This window comes from Hyperolius riggenbachi, chromosome 5, assembly GCF_040937935.1.
Source record: "Hyperolius riggenbachi isolate aHypRig1 chromosome 5, aHypRig1.pri, whole genome shotgun sequence".
Lineage (NCBI taxonomy): Eukaryota > Metazoa > Chordata > Amphibia > Anura > Hyperoliidae > Hyperolius > Hyperolius riggenbachi.
The window spans coordinates 161,936,359-161,958,094 of record NC_090650.1 but is presented as its reverse complement, the minus strand read 5'-3'; the positions used below and the strand labels follow the sequence as shown (position 1 = coordinate 161,958,094).

At 43.5% G+C, this 21,736-nt stretch overlaps 1 protein-coding gene across 5 annotated transcripts in view; it reads left to right on the top strand.

Moving 5' to 3' along the window:
* The window catches only part of AMPH (amphiphysin), a 1,183,179-nt gene that overhangs the window by 132,305 nt on the left and 1,029,138 nt on the right, over positions 1-21,736 (top strand). For all 5 annotated transcript variants that reach the window (XM_068236417.1, XM_068236420.1, XM_068236419.1 and 2 more), the window contains one exon: positions 15,902-15,956. In XM_068236417.1, coding sequence (XP_068092518.1) covers positions 15,902-15,956 — 55 coding nt within the window. The remainder of the gene's footprint in view (positions 1-15,901; positions 15,957-21,736) is intronic.

Here is a 21,736-nt window from a genome sequence, read left to right as displayed (position 1 = left end):
TTGATCTTGTGACCGATAGGCCGATGGGCAGCGGGAGCACTAAAACTATGAATTTTAGAAAAGCAAAGTTCAATCAACTCAGGCAGGCACTAAGTTTGGTGAACTGGGATAATGTACTACAAGGGAAGGACACTGAAGGGAAATGGCAAGCTTTTAAAATTATTCTCAATCACTATTGTAGTATATATATATATCCCATATGGAAACAAAACGTCTAGGAATAAAAAAACCCGCTATGGATGAATGGAAAGGTTAGAGATAAAATGAAGTGGAAAAAGAATGCCTATAAGTTCCTAAAACAGGAGGGGACCGAGGCTGCATTATAAGGAGTGCAATAAAAGTTTTAAAAAAGAAATTAGGCTGGCAAAGATTGAAGCTGAAAATCAAATACCTAGGGATATAAAATCTAACCACAAGAAGTTTTACAAGTACATCAACTAAAAAAAGAGAAGTTGACTGTATTAGACTCCTAAAGGATGAGGGTGGGAACTCAATGGTGGATTATCAAGGTAGGGCAGAGTTATGAAATGCTTTCTTTAAAGAGACACTGAAGCGGAAAAAAAATTATGATATTATTATTTGTATGTGTAGTACAGCTAAGAAATTAAACATTAAGATCAGATACATCAGTCTAATTGTTTCCTGTACAGGAAGAGTTAAGAAACTCCAGTTGTTATCTCTATGCAAAAAAGCTATTAACTCTCCGACCAAGTTTAGTTGTGGAGAGGGCTGTTATCTGACTTTTATTATCTCAAGTGTTATTGTACTGTTTACTTTTCCTCTGCTAGAGGAGACTTCATTACTTCACAGACTGCTCTGAAAGACTCATTTTGAATGTTGAGTGTTGTGTAATCTGCACATATTATAGAATAATGCAATGTTAGAAAAAACACTATATACCTGAAAATAAAAGTATGAGAATATTTTATTTGCTGCTAATCTTCTAGTAATTATTCATAGTACACAACCAATTCACTATATCATATTTTTTTTCGCTTCAGTGTCTCTTTAAATCTGTCCTCACAAGAGAAACATCACTGTTGCAAATTACAGATGCAGAAGAGTCTCAATCTTCCAATTGTAATATTAAATACTTAACACAGGAATAAGTGAAGGCAAGACTAAATAAATTAAAAATAGACAAAGCACCTGGCCCGGATGGCATACATCCTCGGGTCCTAAGGGAATTAAGTTCAGTTATCAATAAACTCCTTTATCTTATCTTTTGTGACTCTCTTTCAACTGGCAGAGTTCCAGTAGATTGGCGTATAGCCCACATTTTCCCATTATTTAAGAAAAGCAAAAAAATCAGATCCGAGAAATTATAGACCTGTAAGCTTAACATCAGTTGTGTGCAAACTATTTATACTATACAAGGCTTCAAGGCTTTATAGTAGAAAATAGTCTTATTTCTCAGCATGGGTTTACTAAAGACAGGTCCTGTTTGACTAACATGCTCAGCTTTTATGAGGTAGTGAAACTCACATGGATTTTGGGAATGCTGTAGATGTGATATACTTGGACTTTGCAAAGGCCTTCGACACTGTTCCCCACAGTAGTCTGGTGCAAAAGTTGAGGATGCAAGGACTGGAGAAGAGTCTGTGTGCATGGATACCGAACTGGCTAATGGACAGAAAACAAAGAGTTGTGGTCAATGAATCTTATTCAAAATGGGAGACTGTTAGCAGTGGGGTCTCACGGGGTTCAGTATTGGGTCCAATGCTCTTCAATTTATTTATTAACCACTTCAGGACTAGAGCAATTTTCACATATCAGCGCTGATCCCATTCATTCACCAATTACTTTATTACTACTTATCACACCTAAATTGTAGAGAAACCGAGAGCCCAATATAGTGTAGTATGTTAAGCATAAATGAAGTAAAGGTTATCGTGAGAAAATTATACTCACAAACATGGGTTACCACACAGGCAACCACTGTATAGGCAGGTGAGGAGATTAGACCTGTCCTCACTCAGGGATAAGAAGTCGCTCTCTGTAGATGCGAAAGGGGGTAGATCACCCCTCCACCAGGGGTGGACACGGTATAGCAGTAGGAGAACAGAGGCGCCAGCAAGATAAAAGTGGATAAAAACTTTAAAATTTGCTGGGAGGAAGCGGTGGACTTACCTCCATAAAGCAGACACGAAAGACTGTCTGAATAGTAGTCACATTTATTAATTAGTACCCCAAAACAGTGCAACGCGTTTCACAGGCCCAGCCCGCTTCATCAGGCAATAAAAATGGGGACAAGACAGAATTTCAGCAATAGTAGGTGTAACACCTGCTATTGCTGAAATTCTGTCGTCCCCATTTTTATTGCCTGATGAAGCGGGCTGGGCCTGTGAAACGCGTTGCACTGTTTTGGGGTACTAATTAATAAATGTGACTACTATTCAGACAGTCTTTCGTGTCTGCTTTATGGAGGTAAGTCCACCACTTCCTCCCAGCAAATTTTAAAGTTATTTAAAATTTGTTTAAAGTTATTTATTTAAAGTGATTATGTTCCTAGCACAATGTATGGTGACAATATTGTATTTAGAAATAAAGGTGTCTATTTTCTGTTTTTCGTTTTCTCATTGTACACTATCAATTACAAGACATTATTTACAAAAATAATAGTAATATACCCTCATGGCATACATATTTAAAAAGCCAAGTTCCTAAGGTAAAAATATGTTTTTTTTAATATTCTGTAACTTTGTTTTAATTTTTATTTTGGTACGGAATATGCAACATTTTATTGCTTTTGATTCAGTTTATGACTAAAACGAATACACAATTAAGATGTAAGGATCCATATTATGGTGACCCGGCACACACTTACCAATACCTGCTATGGATTTTAAGAAGTCTTAATAAAATTGCTGATTTTAGATGGTGCGGATCCTTACATCTTATTTGATACTATACCCTGTGCACTCCAGGGTTGATCGCTGCACGTCGAGTTCCAGTGGTGCTGTCACAATTGGGGCTTTTAAAACGAATACACAAGACATGGGCCTCAACCTTAAAACTCTTACATTTTATTCTACTACCTATCACGGTTAAAATGTTACCACATATGTCTCTTGTAGTTTTCCTACAACTTTCCCAAGTGTGATCAAAATTTTGAAATTGACTTTTTCTGTTTTGATTGAGTTTGTCCCTACCTGTTTTGTATGTGACGTGGATCCAAGCTTTAAGAAGCTCCGAAATGTATTCTACAACTTGTCACGGTTAAAATGATACCACATGTGCCACATTTATTAACAAGCTGGTAGAGCATTCTCCACAAATACAGTGGACATATATATATGTTGTGTTGTCATAAAGTGGTTAATGACCTAATAGATGCAGTAGAAAGCAATGTTGCTATTTTTGCAGATGATACAAAATTGTGCAGAATCATCAACTATCAGGAAGATAGTGACATTTTGCAACAGGATCTGGATAGGATGGTTATATGGGCACATAAATGGCAGATTAAATTAAATGTTGAAAAATGTAAAGTGATGCATATTGGTCGTACCAATGGTCTAGCACCATACAAAATAAACAGGATACAGATGGGGAGATCAAACTTGGAGAAGGACTTAGGAGTACTCATTGACAACAAGGCATGTATGCCCCAGCTAAAACGCCGCTACCAAGAAAGTTGTGGATTTTGCAGGGGGAATTTGGGGGGTAAAGACCCCTCGTTATGCAGCAGGATAGCTGCGTTTTAGCTGGGGCATATGCCTCATATGTATATAAGGTAAAAAGCCATTTTTTATTTGGCTTCAGATTCTCTTTAAATGATCGTATTCTGTTCCAAGCCGCTAAATAAACTAGGTTTATTTAGTCTAGAGAAAAGACGCCTCAGAGGGGATTTAATTAACATGTATAAATACATCAAAGGGCAATATAAAAGCTTGGTGGATGAGCTTTTTGTCCCTAGGCCTTCATAAAGGACTAGAGGACATGATCTGCGCATGGAGGAAAAACGTTTTAGCCATTTATTTAGGAAAGGGTTCTTTATAGTAAGAGTGATTAAGATGATGAATGGATTGCCACAGGAAGTACTTATGGCAAATTCTATATCTGCATTTTAAAAGGGTCTTAGATGCTTTCCTTGTGTTGAAAGATACCCATGGCTATAATTACTAGGTGATGCCCAGTAGTGTTGATCCAGGGATTTTATCTGATTGCCATCTGGAGTTGGGAAGGCATTTTTTCCCTTTTGGGGCTAATTGGACCATGGCTTGTAAGGGTTTTTCACCTTCCTCTGGATCAACAGGGATATGTGAGGGAGCGGGCTGGTGTTGTACTTTGTTATCTGGTTGAAATCAATGGATGTGTGTCTTTTTTTTTAAACCAAATAACTATGTAACTATGTAAATAGACAAGCTACACTAAGCATAGTGTGAGCCTGGGCCCTTGGTGTAGAAATTTAGGGGATTGCTAACCCGTGGTTGAGTGTGGGAACACAATTTATCTATACATAGGGTTTAGCCTTACTCACAATTTGACCACACCTCTCTGTGTTAATAGTGTGCCCAGAGGTGCCCGGATCTTTCTGGACCCTACAATGCCCCTGGCAGCCACTGAGCCACACATTGTGCAGGGGCCCAGAGAGAAGTCAGGGAAAGACCATGAGGGGAGTGGCTGCAGCCAGCTTAGGGGTGCCAGGGGCTGACTTTGGTTGGTCGGGCAGTGCCCTGGGGCCCCTGCCGCTGCTTAAACCGATCCTGGGTCTTGGCCACTGTTCTGCAGCTCAGGTTCAGGGGGTTGTCAATTTTCTTGCTATTTTTATAGCCTATTCCATCTTTATGAAGAGCAACAAATCTTTTTTTAAGATCTTCAGAGAGTTCTCTGCCTTAAGGGCCATGTTGAACTTCCAGTAACCAATATGAGAGACTGCACACATACCTGCTCCATATTCACACCTAAGACCTTGGAAAACTAAGGGGTGAACATGACCCTGGAGAGTGAAAATATCTAATTGGGCAGAATTTTGACATTCCTCACTTAGGGGTGCATTTACTTTTGTTGCCAGCAGTTGTGACATTAACCTCTTGCCGACCACGCCAATTAGCAGCGCCGGCGGGCTGTAAATTTTCGATCTGCGCAATAAAAAGTGTATAGTACACGTTTTTTATTAATCAACGTGTATTATACTGGCTGCCTCCTCCTCTGGTGGTCTCCTAAGCGCCAATCGACCACCAGAGAGGACAGGCAGCCCCTGTGAGTACAGCAAAACACACATTTTAGGCACACTTTACCCCCTTGATCACTCTCAGACCCCCCTCAGATCGCCCTCTGATCACCCCCCTGCCGTTGCTTTTATTTGATCTCCCCCCCCAATCACCCATTGATCACTTCCTTTCACCCCCTGTCACTGTCACCTATCTGATCAGGCCCTAATCAGCCCCCTGCGGGCTCCTGATCACCACCACCCCCCCATCCTTAGATCCCCCTCTGATTACCCCCCCCCCCCTGCTATTGTTTACCTCTGATCTCCTGTCAGAATCAACAAGCTCACCTCCGCTCCAGACGTCAGCGCGAACACGGCTTTCGTGTCTGACGTCACAGCAGCAGCAGCTACGTCCTCCAGCGCGTCTCTCGCCGGCCGGGGGAGATCGCACAGGTCTGTTGCATTTCAGGGCAGGTCTGCACGCTCACGCACGGAGCAGCATGACCTTTCTGGATTCAGAAAACGGGTCAGCTGACTTTGCGGTCAGCTGACACTAGCCCTGCCTGTCATCACTGCTGATTGGTTGTTCGCTCCTGGGCTGGTCTTCAGAGCTGTCAGTTGCCCATTGTCTGTTGTTGCTGTTGCTTCACAGTGAAAGCTCTCAGACCTAGTCAGATCTGTGTGTGCTTGAACCGGCAGGACCCTGGGGATTCGCACTAGCTTAGGAATATATTATTACTGTTTATTATTATTCTGTGTTTGACCTTCTGCCTTGCTCTTACTACTCTTTAGCCTAACGATTCTGTACCTCTGCCTATCTGATCAGTTGCCGACCTCTGCCTTAATATTCACTCTGATCTTGCCTGCCGATTTTGTACCTTATATATCTGATCTGTTGCCGACCCTGCCTGTCTGACCACTCTCCCACTAGTGGGCCCTTGCCACTGGGGGCTACTACTCTCTCGTGCTGCTGAGTATTACTGTGCACCAAATCACTTGTATATTACATTGAATAAAGTATACTGACAATTGTGCTGAAAGAGCTGATCACTACCGATCATTGCATCTCCCCTGTGTAAGGTCTGTAAACGGCCTTCTTCTTACCCTCTGATCGCCTCTTGCCCGCCCCCTGTTACGGTCCCCCACTGATCAGGCACTAATCATCCCTCTGTGGGCTCCTGATCACTGCCCCTCCCTGCCCTCAGATCCCTCTCTGATCACCCATTCCCCTGCTATTGTTTCTATTGTTTACTTTTGATCCCCCCTCTGTAAGGCCTATAAACAGCCCTTTATCACCCCCTGATAGTTTCCTGTCAGCCTCCAGTCACTGTCACCCGTCTGATCAGTCCCTAATCAGCCCCTTATCAATCCCCCCCCCCCCCCCCGTTCACCCCCCTGTCACTATCCTAGTGATCCAAACACAGCGAGCTGTGAAAACTGTCACTGTTTTAATATCTGTTTCAATATCTTTTATTGAATGATATAAAGAGATACAAACATTAATGAATGAGAACAATTCAGCAGTACACTACAACATATCATATTGAACTTCTTGAAAGTTGAGGCGACAAGAGTTAGTTTAACATAGCATTATGTGGTAAGATAATTTCAGGGTGTACCAAAGCAGTTTACATATAAATTATCAATTTGTAGAACAGAGGATACAGTATAGTCATCTTAATTAGTTGAAAAACAGATGACATTTGTAATGGCTTGTGGTTGTTGATGATCTATACCGTGAACATTAACTTTAAGGCATTTCTTATCTGATGTCATAAAAGATGTAAATCAGATATGCCTTATAACTTCAACACATTTCTTCCGCCATCTTTCCACCTACTAACCTGTTCGTGTGGAAGAGATGTGGTTTTGAGAAGTAGTACCTTGTGGCAGTAAACCTCGTTTACCAGAGTCAGCCCATAAGGTTAGTTGAGCTCTGGGAGTATCAGTAGCTAATGTGATTATCAACATTAATCAGTAATAATCAAGTAGGGAGTAGAATCTTGTTGCACCCTCAGAGGAAGAGAGGAAAGGGGAAATGTAAAAGAAGGCTGTTACTTTAAGGGTTGGATAACCTGTTGTTGTGTGTGTGTGTGTGTGTGTGTGTGTGTGGGGGGGGGGGGTATCAAATGTGAGCAGTTGTGTTCACTGATCATTCATTTCCTGATTAAAAGAAATCCAACTATACCATATTGCATGAAATGTATCCATTGTGTATTGTGCACTATGTATTAATTCTTCGAGTTTTTGGGTTTTTGTTATTTTTTGATACCAGTTGTGTATGGAGGGGATTGTTTTTTGTTTCCAGAGGGCAGGTATCTGTGCCCTGGCCGTATTGATTAGATGGGGTAGCATTGAGTTTTTATACTGCTGGTGGCTTTTTTTGGAGCAGTGTAAGAGAAAAAGTTCTGGTTCAAATGGGACAGGGGAGCCATACATTTTTTGTGTGAGCTCATGTACTGTGTTCCAGTAAGCCTTTAGGGAGGGGCAGGTCCATGCTAAGTGAAGAAAAGACCCATCTCCTCCTTCACATCTCCAACATTTGTTAGGTACCTCTGGAGCAAATTTGTTAATAACTTCGGGCGTTCTGTATCATAAGGTCTGGAATTTAAAGTTTTGCTCCTGAGACCAAGCGTTTCTAGACGATTTGTGTGTATTTAGAGCTATGTTTCTCCATTGATCTGTCGAGATCTCTTTTTATAAAGCTAAGTTCCATTTTTTTCTGATAGCTCAAAAGTTCTTCTGGGTATTGATTGTTTAGGAGAGAATAAGTCCAGGCCAGTAAGTGCTTTTGTGTTTTGTTGGAGCGGATCTTTTCCTCAAACAGCGTGGTTGAATTTTTTAAGATATGCTTTGTTCTTAGCGAGTTAATGTAGTGTCTAATTTGGAAGAATTGCCATTTTGGTATGCTATTCAGAGTAGTGTTGTCTTTGACTTGCATATATGTGAGAACATTGCTGTAACATTCCCTGGAGATGCAGCTGCGGGCACAAGTGACCCCATTTTAGAAAGAAGACACCCCAAGGTATTCCGTTAGGGGTATGGTGAGTTCATAGAAGATTTTATTTTTTGTCACAAGTTAGTGAAAAATGACACTTTGTGAAAAAAACAATAAAAATCCAATTTCCGCTAACTTTTGACAAAAAATAAAATCTTCTATGAACTCATCATACACCTAACAGAATACCTTGGGGTGTCTTCTTTCTAAAATGGGGTCACTTGTGGGGTTCCTATACTGCCCTGGCATTTTATGGGCCCAAAACTGTGAGTAGTCTGGAAACCAAATTTCTCAAAATGACTGTTCAGGGGTATAAGCATCTGCAAATTTTGATGACAGGTGGTCTATGAGGGGGCAAATTTTGTGGAACCGGTCATAAGCAGGGTGGCCTCTTAGATGACAGGATGTATTGGGCCTGATCTGATGGATAGGAGTGCTAGGGGGGTGACAGGAGGTGATTGATGGGTGTCTCAGGGGGCGGTTAGAGGGGAAAATAGATGCAATCAATGCACTGGGGAGGTGATCGGAAGGGGGTCTGAGGGGGATCTGAGGGTTTGGCCGAGTGATCAGGAGCCCACACGGGGCAAATTAGGGCCTGATCTGATGGGTAGGTGTGCTAGGGGGTGACAGGATGTGATTGATGGGTGTCTCAAGGTGTGATTAGAGGGGGGAAATAGATGCAAGCAATGCACTGGTGAGGTGATCAGGGCTGGGGTCTGAGGGCGTTCTGAGGTTTGGGCGGGTGATTGGGTGCCCTAGGGGCAGATTAGGGTCTAATCTGATGGGTAACAGTGACAGGTGGTGATAGGGGGTGATTGATGGGTAATTAGTGGGTGATTAGAGGAGAGAAGAGATGTAAACACTGCACTTGGGAGGTGATCTGATGTCAGACCTGCGGGCGATCTATTGGTGTGGGTGGGTGATCAGACTGCCCGCAAGGGGCAGGTTAGGGGCTGATTGATGGGTGGCAGTGACAGGGGGTGATTGATGGGTGATTGACAGGTGATCAGTGGGTTATTACAGGGAATAACAGATGTAAATATTGCACTGGCGAATTGATAAGGGGGGGTCTGAGGGCAATCTGAGCGTGTGGGCGGGTGATTGGGTGCCCGCAAGGGGCAGATTAGGGTCTAATCTGATGGGTAACAGTGACAGGTGGTGATAGGGGGTGATTGATGGGTAATTAGTGGGTGATTAGAGGAGAGAAGAGATGTAAACACTGCACTTGGGAGGTGATCTGATGTCGGACCTGCGGGCGATCTATTGGTGTGGGTGGGTGATCAGATTGCCCGCAAGGGGCATGTTAGGGGCTGATTGATGGGTGGCAGTGACAGGGGGTGATTGATGGGTGGCAGTGACAGGGGGTGATTGATGGGTGATTGACAGGTGATCAGTGGGTTATTACAGGTAGAGTTGGGCGAACAGTTCGGCTGTGTTAGCCGAACTGCAGCCGAACTGTTCGGCTGCCCAACCTGTCATTGTGCTGTGGCTCTTACTACTTCCGGGTCGCAATGACCCGGAGTAGTACGTCTGCGCTGGCCCGGCGTAGCGCGTCCTAGATCGCGCTCCCGGTGCCGGGCACTCTCTGCGCATGTGTGTGACGTCACTCATGACGTCACACACATGCGCAGAGAGTGCCCGGCAACGGGAGCGCGATCTAGGACGCGCTCCGCCGGGCCAGCGTAGACGTACTACTCCGGGTCATTGCGACCCGGAAGTTGTAAGAGCCACAGCAAAATGACAGGTTGGGCAGCCGAACAGTTCGGCTGCAGTTCGGCTAACACAGCCGAACTGTTCGCCCAACTCTAATTACAGGGAATAACAGATGTAAATATTGCACTGGCGAATTGATAAGGGGGGGTCTGAGGGCAATCTGAGCGTGTGGGCGGGTGATTGGGTGCCCGCAAGGGGCAGATTGGGGTCTAATCTGATGGGAAACAGTGACAGGTGGTGATAGGGGGTGATTGATGGGTAATTAGTGGGTGTTTAGAGAAGAGAAGAGCTGTAAACACTGCACTTGGGAGGTGATCTGATGTCGGACCTGCGGGCGATCTATTGGTGTGGGTGGGTGATCAGATTGCCCGCAAGGGGCAGGTTAGGGGCTGATTGATGGGTGGCAGTGACAGGGGGTGATTGATGGGTGGCAGTGACAGGGGGTGATTGACAGGTGATCAGTGGGTTATTACAGGGAATAACAGATGTAAATATTGCACTGGCGAATTGATAAGGGGGGGGGTCTGAGGGCAATCTGAGCATGTGGGCGGGTGATTGGGTGCCCGCAAGGGGCAGATTAGAGTCTAATCTGATGGGTAACAGTGACAGGTGGTGATAGGGGTGATTGATGGGTAATTAGTGGGTGTTTAGAATAGAGAAGAGATGTAAACACTGCACTTGGGAGGTGATCTGATGTCGGATCTGCGGGCGATCTATTGGTGTGGGTGGGTGATCAGATTGCCCGCAAGGGGCAGGTTAGGGGCTGATTGATGGGTGGCAGTGACAGGGGGTGATTGATGGGTGATTGACAGGTGATTGACAGGTGATCAGGGGGGATAGATGCATACAGTACACAGGGGGGGGGGGGGGTCTGGGGACAATCTGAGGGGTGGGGGGTGATCAGGAGGGAGTAGAGGGCAGATTAGGGACTAAAAAAAAAAATAACGTTGACAGATAGTGACAGGGAGTGATTGATGGGTGATTAGGGGGGTGACTGGGTGCAAACAGTGGTCTGGGGGGTGGGCAGGGGGGGGGTCTGAGGGGTGCTGTGGGCGATGAGGGGGCAGCGGGGGGGGGAAATCAGTGTGCTTGGGTGCAGACTAGGGTGGCTGCTGCCTGCCCTGGTGGTCCCTCGGACACTGGGACCACCAGGGCAGGAGGCAGCCAGTATAATAGGCTTTGTATACATTACAAAGCCTATTATACATAGTTTCAGCGGCGATCCGGGTGCTAGTAACCCGCCGGCGCTTCCGAACGGCCGGCGGGTTACAGCGAACGGTGGGCGGAGCCAGTCCCCGGCGGCTGATCGCGTCACGAATGACGCGATCGCCGCATAGCCACTCCCGCAGCCGCCCCCGCCGATGGGCGTATTGCGGTCGTTTGGACCCGGACTTTGCCGCCGCCCATCGGCTGGGGGCGGTCGGGAAGTGGTTAAATAACTTATTAGGGAAAGGGAGGTGCTGAAGGGGGTGTGGCCAGAAAATTAGCAAAAATCAGTAACCCTTCGCACACTCGCATGCAAATGTTCAAACAAATGCATTCACAGATTCACTCATCCAAGCACCACTGTTATCCCTACAGCTAAGTTAAAAGCCGGGGTCTTAGTTCACATAAGAATACATTCTTTTGCTTGGTCACCTACACTGCGCAGAAGTACCCAGACATACGATGGACGTATATGTCTTTTTTCAACCCAAATAACTATGTAACTATGTAATGGTCCTTTCTATCCTGGTTCATTTTCCTTCATATTAACATTTTAAAATTAGTTATATCAATTTAAAGAATGTGAATAAAGTTTAGAGTCAAACACATTTTTTAGTAGAGAAATATATTTACATAGAAAGAGGGACAAAGTCCTGAAAGAGGGACAAATGAGGAGGACAGCGGGACAGGGCTCCCAAAGAGGGACTGTCCCTACAAAAGAGGGACAGTTGGGAGCTATGTGTTTTGTTAGACAGGACAGAAATTCAGAGATGTTTTATCTTTCTCTCACAAGTAACAGGTGGCTGGGGAACAGGATTTTCATGTGAGTTCATGCCTGGGTGTGCTTGGTGTGAGTGATGGGGATGTTTTGTAGCTGGTGTGTGGAGGGGGTGGAGATGACTTTTGTGACATGGCTCTTTCTAATTCAACCACACCCAGGATGGGATTATTTGGAGGAATTGAAACTCCCCTCTCTTCTGCCACACCCTTCTGACATAATCTCCCACCACTCTATAGCGACAAGGAAGAAGTGCACTGGAGGTTATAGGCTTTAAATACTGTACAGGTATATGTAAGAATTTAAGAAATTAATTTTTCATCACTGTGGTGATGAAAAAGAGGCATATGCAAATCTTTAATGAAGGCCATCTGTAAGAGAAGCCTGTCAAAATCACCCCCCTTCTACTTTGTTTCTTTTCACCTTCTGGATGCCAGAAAAGGAGATATCAAACACGTTTCTGTTATGGGGCTCAGTCATATGTCTTGCAATTGAGGTTTCCCTTTCGTTGCGAATATCACCTATGTGTTCTAGGATACGTGTTTTTAGAACATGTCCCATCATTCCCACATATATTTTCCCACATGGGCATTTAGCACCATTCACTACTGGATGATAGTCAAAATCTTAAACATGTGAGAATTATCTGCATTTGCTAAAGACTTTTTCGGTTCAATGTGTTTTCATCCTTTACATACATGAGCTGCAACCTGAGCATACCAGAGGGTTTGGGGGTAACCATGTTTTTAAGGGATGTTTTGTTGGTGTACTTCTAAACTCACTATGTACAAGTGTGTCTCTCAGATGTGAGGGCCTTCTATAGGTAAGGAGTTTTAGGTAAGAGTAGACAGAAGTCCTTGTCCTGGTGTAGAATCGGTCAGTATCGTTAACATTTGGTCTAGTATGATTGTGCAGTGTATATCCCAATCAACCTAGGTGCTGCACACTTCTGCTCTGGTTCTGCAGGCCTTTTGTTTAAGATTTTGACACATTCTGTATCTTTATCATAGATGCGTCTTAGCACAAAATCAGCCCCTTTTTCTGAATCTATCCCTCAAATCATCACACTCCTTGGAATCTGCCGTGTTCTAGCAGTTTCTTTTTGCTCTTAAATACTGTAGTACTTGGATACCTGCTTTCAAGGAACGCGGGAGTGTAAGAGTTTGTAGAAGTGGGTTTTCTATGTTTGTATCAATTCCTTTGTTATTTACGATGGCGAGGTTCAGAAAGTTGAACAATCTACTGATTTCGGAAGTTAAAAACATTCCAATCTTGTTTTTATTATTGTTATTATTTTACAAAATCTTTGAACTGGTCCTGAGGGCCGGCTGTCCCACATGATCAAGATGTCATCTATGTAACAGCCCTAGAACAGGATGTGTGCCGTATAAAAAGACAAAACTTTGACAAACCTGACTGTATCTTCCCACCAGCCCAGGATCAGATTAGCTTATGACGAAGCACAATTACCATTCCCAGATACAATTAGACGCCTGGGTACTTTCCCCTTATGTATTTTGGGGAGGCCATAGAAGAAAGCTATCATGAGTGATTTTATAGACTCCTTAAAGGATATCAGATGCGAAAAATAAAGGAGATGTAGGAGAGAGCCACCCTGAGGCCCACCGCTCCCCACGTTCCCCTTTCTACTCCTCCAATGTGGCTAATGACCCTCCAGCAACCTCTTCTGGGTCGCCGAAGTCGGGCATCACTGCGGCTGTGCTGGTCCGGCTGCGCACACCACGCAGCATGCAAACGCGTCTGGGAGCGCTCTGCGCATGTGTGTGACGTCAGGATTTCATCATGCGCAGAGCGCTCCCGGATGTATTCACTCGCTGTGTGACGCACGCAGCCGGGCCAGCGCAGATGCAGTGATGCCTGACTTCGGCAACCCAGGAGCATTAGCTGCATCGGAGGGGGAGAAAGAACGATTGGAGCGGTGGGCCTCAGGACTGCTCACCATACATGACAGCTCCCCACTTTTCTCCTATATTTTTTGCATTTGGTATCCTTTAAAGTGAACCAGAGACTAAGCTCCCTCATGTATTTTACCATATATTTCAGTGAGAACATTAGAGAAAACACTTACCCTGCTGTCTGTTTCATTTTTAACTGTTCAGCCAGCTTCTAATCAGCCCTGATAAAATCCCCGACTGAGCATTCAGTCTTGCTTTGCTATAATGACTCCGCTATAATGATTCCTGAGCAGAGCCAGCAGGGGGCAGGCTTGGGCTTGAAAAGACACCAGAGAACACAGACTCAGCTATAAAAATTCATGAGCAAAGCCAGACTGAACGCTCAGTCTGGGATTTTATCAGGGCTGATTAGAAGCAAGCTGAACAGTTAAAAATGAAACAGACAGCAGGGTAGGTGTTTTCTCTAATGTCCCCATTGATATATATGGTAAAATACATAAGGGTGCTTCGTCTCTGGTTCACTTTAAGCACTTCATAGTCCTCCTCTACTGTCTCTTTTAATAATCCCTAAAACCTGTTGACAGATTTTGCTTCAAAGGGCTATACTGTTTTTTTCTTTTCTAACAGATCAAGACACATTTCTCTGTACTGGGTGGTATCCAGGATCACAATGTTTCCCCCTTTATCTGCTGGTTTTACTGTAATTGAGGCATCATTAATGCCTCTTTCTGCTGGAGACAAATTGTCCTGCCTGAAAACATTTTTCTGAGAGACAGCCTTTTCTAATTCTTTCAAATCAAATGTCTCCATATTTGTGGGGACAACACCTACAGTTCATGTTTTGTGGCCAAAGTGTGGATGCAGGGGCGTAGCAATAGGGGTTGCAGAGGTTGCTACCGCATTGGGGCCCTTGGGCCAGAGGGGCCCTGAAGGGCCCTCCCTCAACTGCAGTATTAGCTCTCTATTGGTCCTGTGCTCATAATAATCACTTTTATAGATACTTTTAATAGTAGTAACCATTAACAAGCTGTTTCCCATCCCCCTCTTGCACCTCTGACACTGTAGTTGCCATTGGCAGATTTTGTGCGCCGTATCAATTGTTATTAATAGAGTGCTTGGGGTGCCCCATTGTCAAACTTGCATCGGGGCCCATAGCTCCTTAGCTACGCCACTGTGTGGATGTACACAATACATTAACTCTTGGTGTGTCCTGAGGACAAGTCGTATAAGCTATCTGGGTACTGCAGTACACAAAGTGGCTCGGGCAAATGGAGGTGGAGTGAAATGTCCCCACTCGCATGGAGGAGAGAAGAGCTGCAGGCACATGAAGGTGGAGTGATGTGACCCACTCGCATCGAGGTGGAGGAGAGCTGCAGGCACATGGAGGTGGAGTGATGTGTCCCCACTTGCATGGAGGTGGAGTTGCACTCACATGGAGGGAGAGGAGAGCTGCAGGCACATAGAGGTAGAGTGATGTGTCCCCACTCGCATGGAGGGGGAGGAGAGCTGCAGGCACATGGAGGTGGAGTGATGTGTCCCCACTTGCATGGAGGTGGAGAGGGAGTCGAACTCACATGGAGAGGGGAGGAGAGCTGCAGGCATAGGTAGGTGATGTGTCCCCACTCGCATGGAGGTGGAGAGAGGAAGTTGCACTCACATGGAGGGGGAGTAGAGCTGCAGGCACACGGAGGTGGAGTGATGTGTCCCTATTCGCATGGAGGTGGAGAGGGAGTCGCACTCACCTGAAGGGGGAAAAGAGCTACAGGCACATGGAGGTGGAGTGATGTGTCAACACTCGCATGGAGGGGGAGGAGAGCTGCAGGCACATGGAGGTGGAGTGATGTGTCCCCACTTGCATGGAGGGGGAGGAGAGCTGCAGGCACATAGAGGTGGAGTGATGTGTCCCTACTTGCATGGAGAGGGGAGGAGAGCTGCAGGCACATGGAGGTGGAGTGATGTGTCCCCACTCGCATGGGTGGTGGGTTTGACACTATATGTACATATGTTTTTCTCATCATATGATATGTCCCTTCAGGTACTGTATGTTTGAAGATTGTGATATTATTACCAATGTTACATTGACTGACCTGGAGAAATAGACATTATAGCATTCTACAAACTTTGTATTTTTACAGACAGAGGGTACCAGGCTGCAGAGGGAACTGCGCGCATACTTGGCTGCCATTAAGGGTAAGTATACCTTCATTTGTTATTGTACACTTTTTGTTGCTAAAATATTTAAAAATGTTACTTTGTCTAAAAAAATGACAAAAGTAATTTCAGATTTGTGAATTCTTTCACTGTAGCCCACATAAATTCTCAATGAATAAACATCCAAAAACCAAGATAGAACACACAGGCTGAACTGTAGAAATGTTTTTAAAACAGCGAATAGACAACTCATATAAAAAATAAAAATGCATTAGTACGTTCTCTTTAAACATTTTCTTTTTTCTGACTAACCCAGCTACTCCATGCACATAAAGTCCATGTACAGTATATTTGCTCTTCAACAGCTTAGAGTCACCTGGCTATAGATGAACAGCTGCTTTAGCTCCAGTTAAAGATACATTTTATATGGGACAATAGAGGGGCCTTCCATTTTAATGCGTGGAAAAATATTTAAAATGAGCCACATTGCTTAAAATTACTCCATTTGTCCGGTACAGGGCTGCTGGCATCTTAGACATGATAACAAAATGTGTGTGTGTGTGTGTGTGTGTGTGTGTGTGTGTGTGTGTGTGTGTGTGTGTGTGTGTGTGTGTGTGTGTGTGTGTGTGTGTGTGTGTGTGTGTGTGTGTGTGTGTGTGTGTGTGTGTGTGTGTGTGTGTGTGTGTGTGTGTGTGTGTGTGTGTGTGTGTGTGTGTGTGTGTGTGTGTGTGTGTGTGTGTGTGTGTGTGTGTAATCTGTTTAGCCTCTCAAGCACACTAGGTAACAGGGAAGGACCAGTTGTGATATATAGTGGTGCTCGTAGCAGCCAATTTCAACTTTAAGTGATTTCATTGAAATTTTCTGTAATTTTGTTTCGACCGTAATCAAAATTACAAATGGGAGCAGATTTACGTTTCAAGTCCAGTTGCGGTCGAAATTTGGACTTGTATTCTTGCTTTGTACACTCATATATCATACAAACATACATGATACATCCATACATCCATACCAACATACATGTATATACGTCCAGGTGTATTTACTTACTCACTGTACCACAACTCAAGGCTGTAATGGTCACACACTCAGAACATAGACATATCCCCTCCTTTTTTGTTTAGTATTGATGGTGTTATAGCCCTAATTTTATATATTATCTATTAAACATTATATTTTAGGTATTATATTACGGGTATTTTGAAGGGGCCATTAGGGATTGGTTAATCCCAGTGTTTGTGCTTTAATATACCCCAGTTGAGTTATCCTGTGCTTGTACTGATACAGGTTAGGAAAGATGATCAAGGCTGGGGGCAGAAGCTCAGTGCTAAAAGTAGGTACACACATCAGATAAAAGTCTTTGGAAAATTAAAGATCACAGACCAATTTTACCCCATTCCATGTAGTATGTCTATTCTATTGAGCTGACCTCCCCATCTGGTAAAAAATCTTTGCAAGATGCTGTACACAAAGATGCTGTACACATGCAAAAGATCAGTTTCTGCAAAATGCATTCATAGTCTATGATATCTGCAGATCTCATACACACCTTGTTTAACGGACATTCATCTGCAGATCAGACATTCATCTGCAGATCCAAAGATCCATACTGGTTGATCTGATCTGCAGATGATTGTCTGTTAAACAAGGTGTGTATGAGATCTGCAGATATCATAGACTATGAATGCATTTTACAGGAACGGATCTTTTGCAGGAACTGATCTTTTGCAGATACTGATCTTTTGCATCTGTACAGCATCTTTGTGTACAGCATCTTGCAAAGATTTTTATCTGATGGGAAGATCAGCTCAATAGAATAGACTGTGTAGAGTATGCTCTCATACTACATGGAAGGGGGTAAAATTGGTCTGTGATCTTTCATTTTCCAAAGACTTTTATCTGATATGTGTACCCACCTTTAGTCCCTTAGTCTCTGCAGCCCCATGGTCCAGACTCTTTCTCCAGTCCTACCTCCCTAATCCACTCAGAACCCCAGCCCCAGACACACACGGCGGCAGTGTCTATTTCACATCCTGGTCTGCAATAGGACGTGGAGTTGCAGCGGGAACATGGCGTCTTGCATGATTGAGGGGGTGGGGCGGGCCAAAAGATCACGAAGCAGCCAAGCAGGACAGGTTAAGAAGATGTCTGCCAGGTGCTAGTGCCCGCCAGCCGTACAGCACAGAGCCTGCACCAGGCACCGGGTGTCAAATGAAAGATAGATGTTTTGGTTTCAGCGGCCCCATACTTGTTAATGCATACGGGAGGGTGGCTGGCCCCTAAATCGGCTCCCCCCAGCCATTGCAGGGGAGATTGTTACACCCTGGATGCAGAGTGACTCCCTCAATGTATTTGTGTGATGGGGATGGCTTCCCCCTTTGTACAGTAGCAAGAAAATGTATGTGAACCCTTGGAATTATATGGATTTCTGCACAAATTGGTCATAAAATGTGATCTAATCCTCATCTAAGTTACAATAATAGACAATCACAGTCTGCTTAAACTAATACTACTCAAATAATTAAATGTGCCCATGTTTTTATTGAACACAGCATGTAAACATTCACAGTGCAGATGAAAAAAGTATGGTAGCCCTAGACTAATGACATCTCCAAGAGCTAATTAGAGTGAGATGTCAGCCAGCTGGAGTCCAATCAATGAGATAAGATTGGAGGTGGTGGTTACAGCTGGTGTGCCCTATAAAAACACACACCAGTTTTTGGGTTTGCTTTTCCCAAGAAGCATTGCCTGATGTGAATGATGCCTCACACAAAAGAGCTCACAGAAGACCTATAAATAAGAATTGACTTCCATAAAGCTAAAAAGGGCTATAAAAGTATCAAAAGCCTTGCAGTTCATCAATCCATGGTAAGACAAATTGTGAAGGAGCACCTGGGTGTTCCACAGCAGTACTGGCAAAATATTCTGTGGACAGATGAAACCAAAGCTGAGTTGTTTTAAAGAAACACACAACACTTTGGCCTCAGTTCATTAAGATCATGCTGGAGATAATAAGGCAAGAGAAAACTTACCTCCACACAGTAAGAGAGTTATCTTATCTCTTCATTCCTTAAATTACCTCCTCTGTAGTTAATGTACCTCCTCTGTAGTTAATTTACCTCCTCTGTAGTTATTTTCACACGCAGTTAATAAACAGGCTGTCTTTAACTGTGGAGTTATTATTGTAAGGATTGAAGAGTTAACGTAAAGACAAAAGAGTTAACTTTAGGTTTGCCTGAGTTAAAATGTTTCCTGAATACGACATGCCTCATCACCATGGTGATAACTCTAGAAACGTTATTAAATACAGGAGATAAGCTTAGTGAATTGAGGCCTACGTGTGGAGAAAAAGAGGTACAGCACACCACCATCAAAACCTTATCCCAACTGTGAAATATGGTGGTGGGGGCATCATGGTTTGGGGCTGCTTTGCTGCATCAGGAGGAAATAAACAATACTTCTCCTAAAAATTACATTTTAAGATATTCCACAGTTTTATTTTATATTTAAATCTACTTTTTAAGTTTTTTTTTACTGTTTTATTATTTTTGCTCAATGACAAATCCATTGAAGTATGCCAGAGCTAAAATCTATAGACCCTTTTTATCTTTTTCCTGCTCTCAGAAGCCATTTTCTGCTAGGAAAGTGTTTTATAGTTGTAATTTCTTATCAGTGAGGGTCACACAGTAGTCAAACTCAGACAGGAACTGCCACTTACACACCTGATGTTTAACTCTTTCAGGCAGGGAAAGAAAAAAAGGAGCACAGCATAGGCATTTGTGTGCTAGACACTGTCGCTGTTATGGCTATCTCTTTGTCTTTTTAAAACAATAAAGAGCTATAGATCACTGACGTGGTGCTGTGGACTTCTCGTGTTGGACTAGACACTGTACACACATGTCTATCTCATCATGTCACATGTCACCTTGGGTATCCTTTAAACAGACGAAAATACACTTCTGGAGTGGCCCAGTCAGAGTCCTGACCTCATCCCGATTGAGATGTTGTGACATATGTCAAGAAAGCAATTTACACCAAGAATATTACTGTACTGTAACAGTTATGTAAAGAGGAATGGTCAAGAATTACTGCTGACTGTTGTGCACGTCTGATCTGCAAACTTCGGGAAACATTTGGCTGAAGTTATTGCTGCCAAAGGAGGTTCAACCAGTTATTAAATCCAAGGGTTCATATACTTTTTACACCTGCACTGTGAATGTTTACATGGTGTGTTCAATAAAAACCTGGAAATATTTAATTATATGTCTGGCCCTAGTTTAACCACTTGAGGACCACAGTCTTTTCGCCCCTTAAAGGGAACCAGAGATGAACGTTTCACACAAAATAAACATATCAGTCGATAGCTTGTAAAGAATAAATGCTCTACCTGATAATTTTGCCGCTCTGGTGTGCCTTTTTTAGTGTTTTTTATCCATTATTGCTCCAGGAAAAATCAAAAATGGCCGCCGGCTCATATCCCTTCTCCTTCCGGGTTATATGAGTTGTTCTGGATGTGCTGTCTAGGCTATATGAGACTATGCTGCTATCTAGGCTAAATGTAGCCTTTCATCTGTGTGCTTTCATTTTGGTATGATCTGCCTGTAGGAAGTGTCACTGATAATAACTGCAGTTTCATTCCTATGAGAATCTAGTGCACACAGAGCACACAGGGATCATATTACAGCCACAGAGCTTCTCTCTCAGGAGCAGCCCCTCCCATATCATCACAGCTCTCAGTATGCAAAGCAGAAGATCTAAGCCAGGAGGGGGAAGGCTTGGGCTTGAAAGGACTCCACAGAAGAGTGACTCAGCTATAATGATTCCAGGTCAAACCTCGACTGAATAGTCGGTGGATTCTTATCACAGTTGCTAATAGACTAATTAAGCAGATAACAATGAAACTAAAAGCAGGGTAGGTGTTTACTGTCATGTTCCCACTGATAAATGTAATAAAATACATGAGGGTGCTTCATCTCTGGTTCTCTTTAAGGACCAGAGCCTTTTTCTCCATTCAGACCACTGCAGCTTTCACGGTTTATTGCTCGCTCATACAACCTACCACCTAAATGAATTTTACCTCCTTTTCTTGTCACTAATACAGCTTTCTTTTGGTGCTATTTGATTGCTGCTGCGAGTTTTAGTTTTTACTATATTCATTAAAAAAGACATGAATTTTGTCAAAAAAATGACTTTTTTAACTTTCTGTGCTGACATTTTTCAAATAAAGTAAAATTTCCTATACATTTGAGCGCAAAAGTTATTCTGCCACATGTCTTTGATAAAAAAAAATAAAAAATTCAGTGTATATTTATTGGATTGGGTAAAAGTTATAGCGTTTACAAACTATGGTGCCAAAAGTGAATTTTCCTATTTTAAAGCATCTCTGACTTGTCTGAGCACCTGTCAGGTTTCATGAGGTGCTAAAATTCCAGGATAGTATAAATACCCCCCAAATGACCCAATTTTGGAAAGAAGACATCCCAAAGTATTCACAAAGAGGCATGGTGAGTTCATAGAAGATTTTATTTTTTGTCACAAGTTAGCGGAAAATGACACTTTGTGAAAAAAAAAATTCCATTTCTGCTAACTTGTGACAAAAAAAAATGAAATCTGCCACGGACTCACCATAGCCCTCTCTGAATACCTTGAAGTGTCTACTTTCCAAAATGTAGGGTGCATTTACTGTCCTGGCATTTTAGGGGGTGCTAAATTGTAAGCACCCCTGTAAAGCCTAAAGGTGCTCATTGGACGTTGGGCCCCTTAGCGCACCTAGGCTGCAAAAAGGGGTCACACATGTGGTATTGCCGTACTCAGGAGAAGTA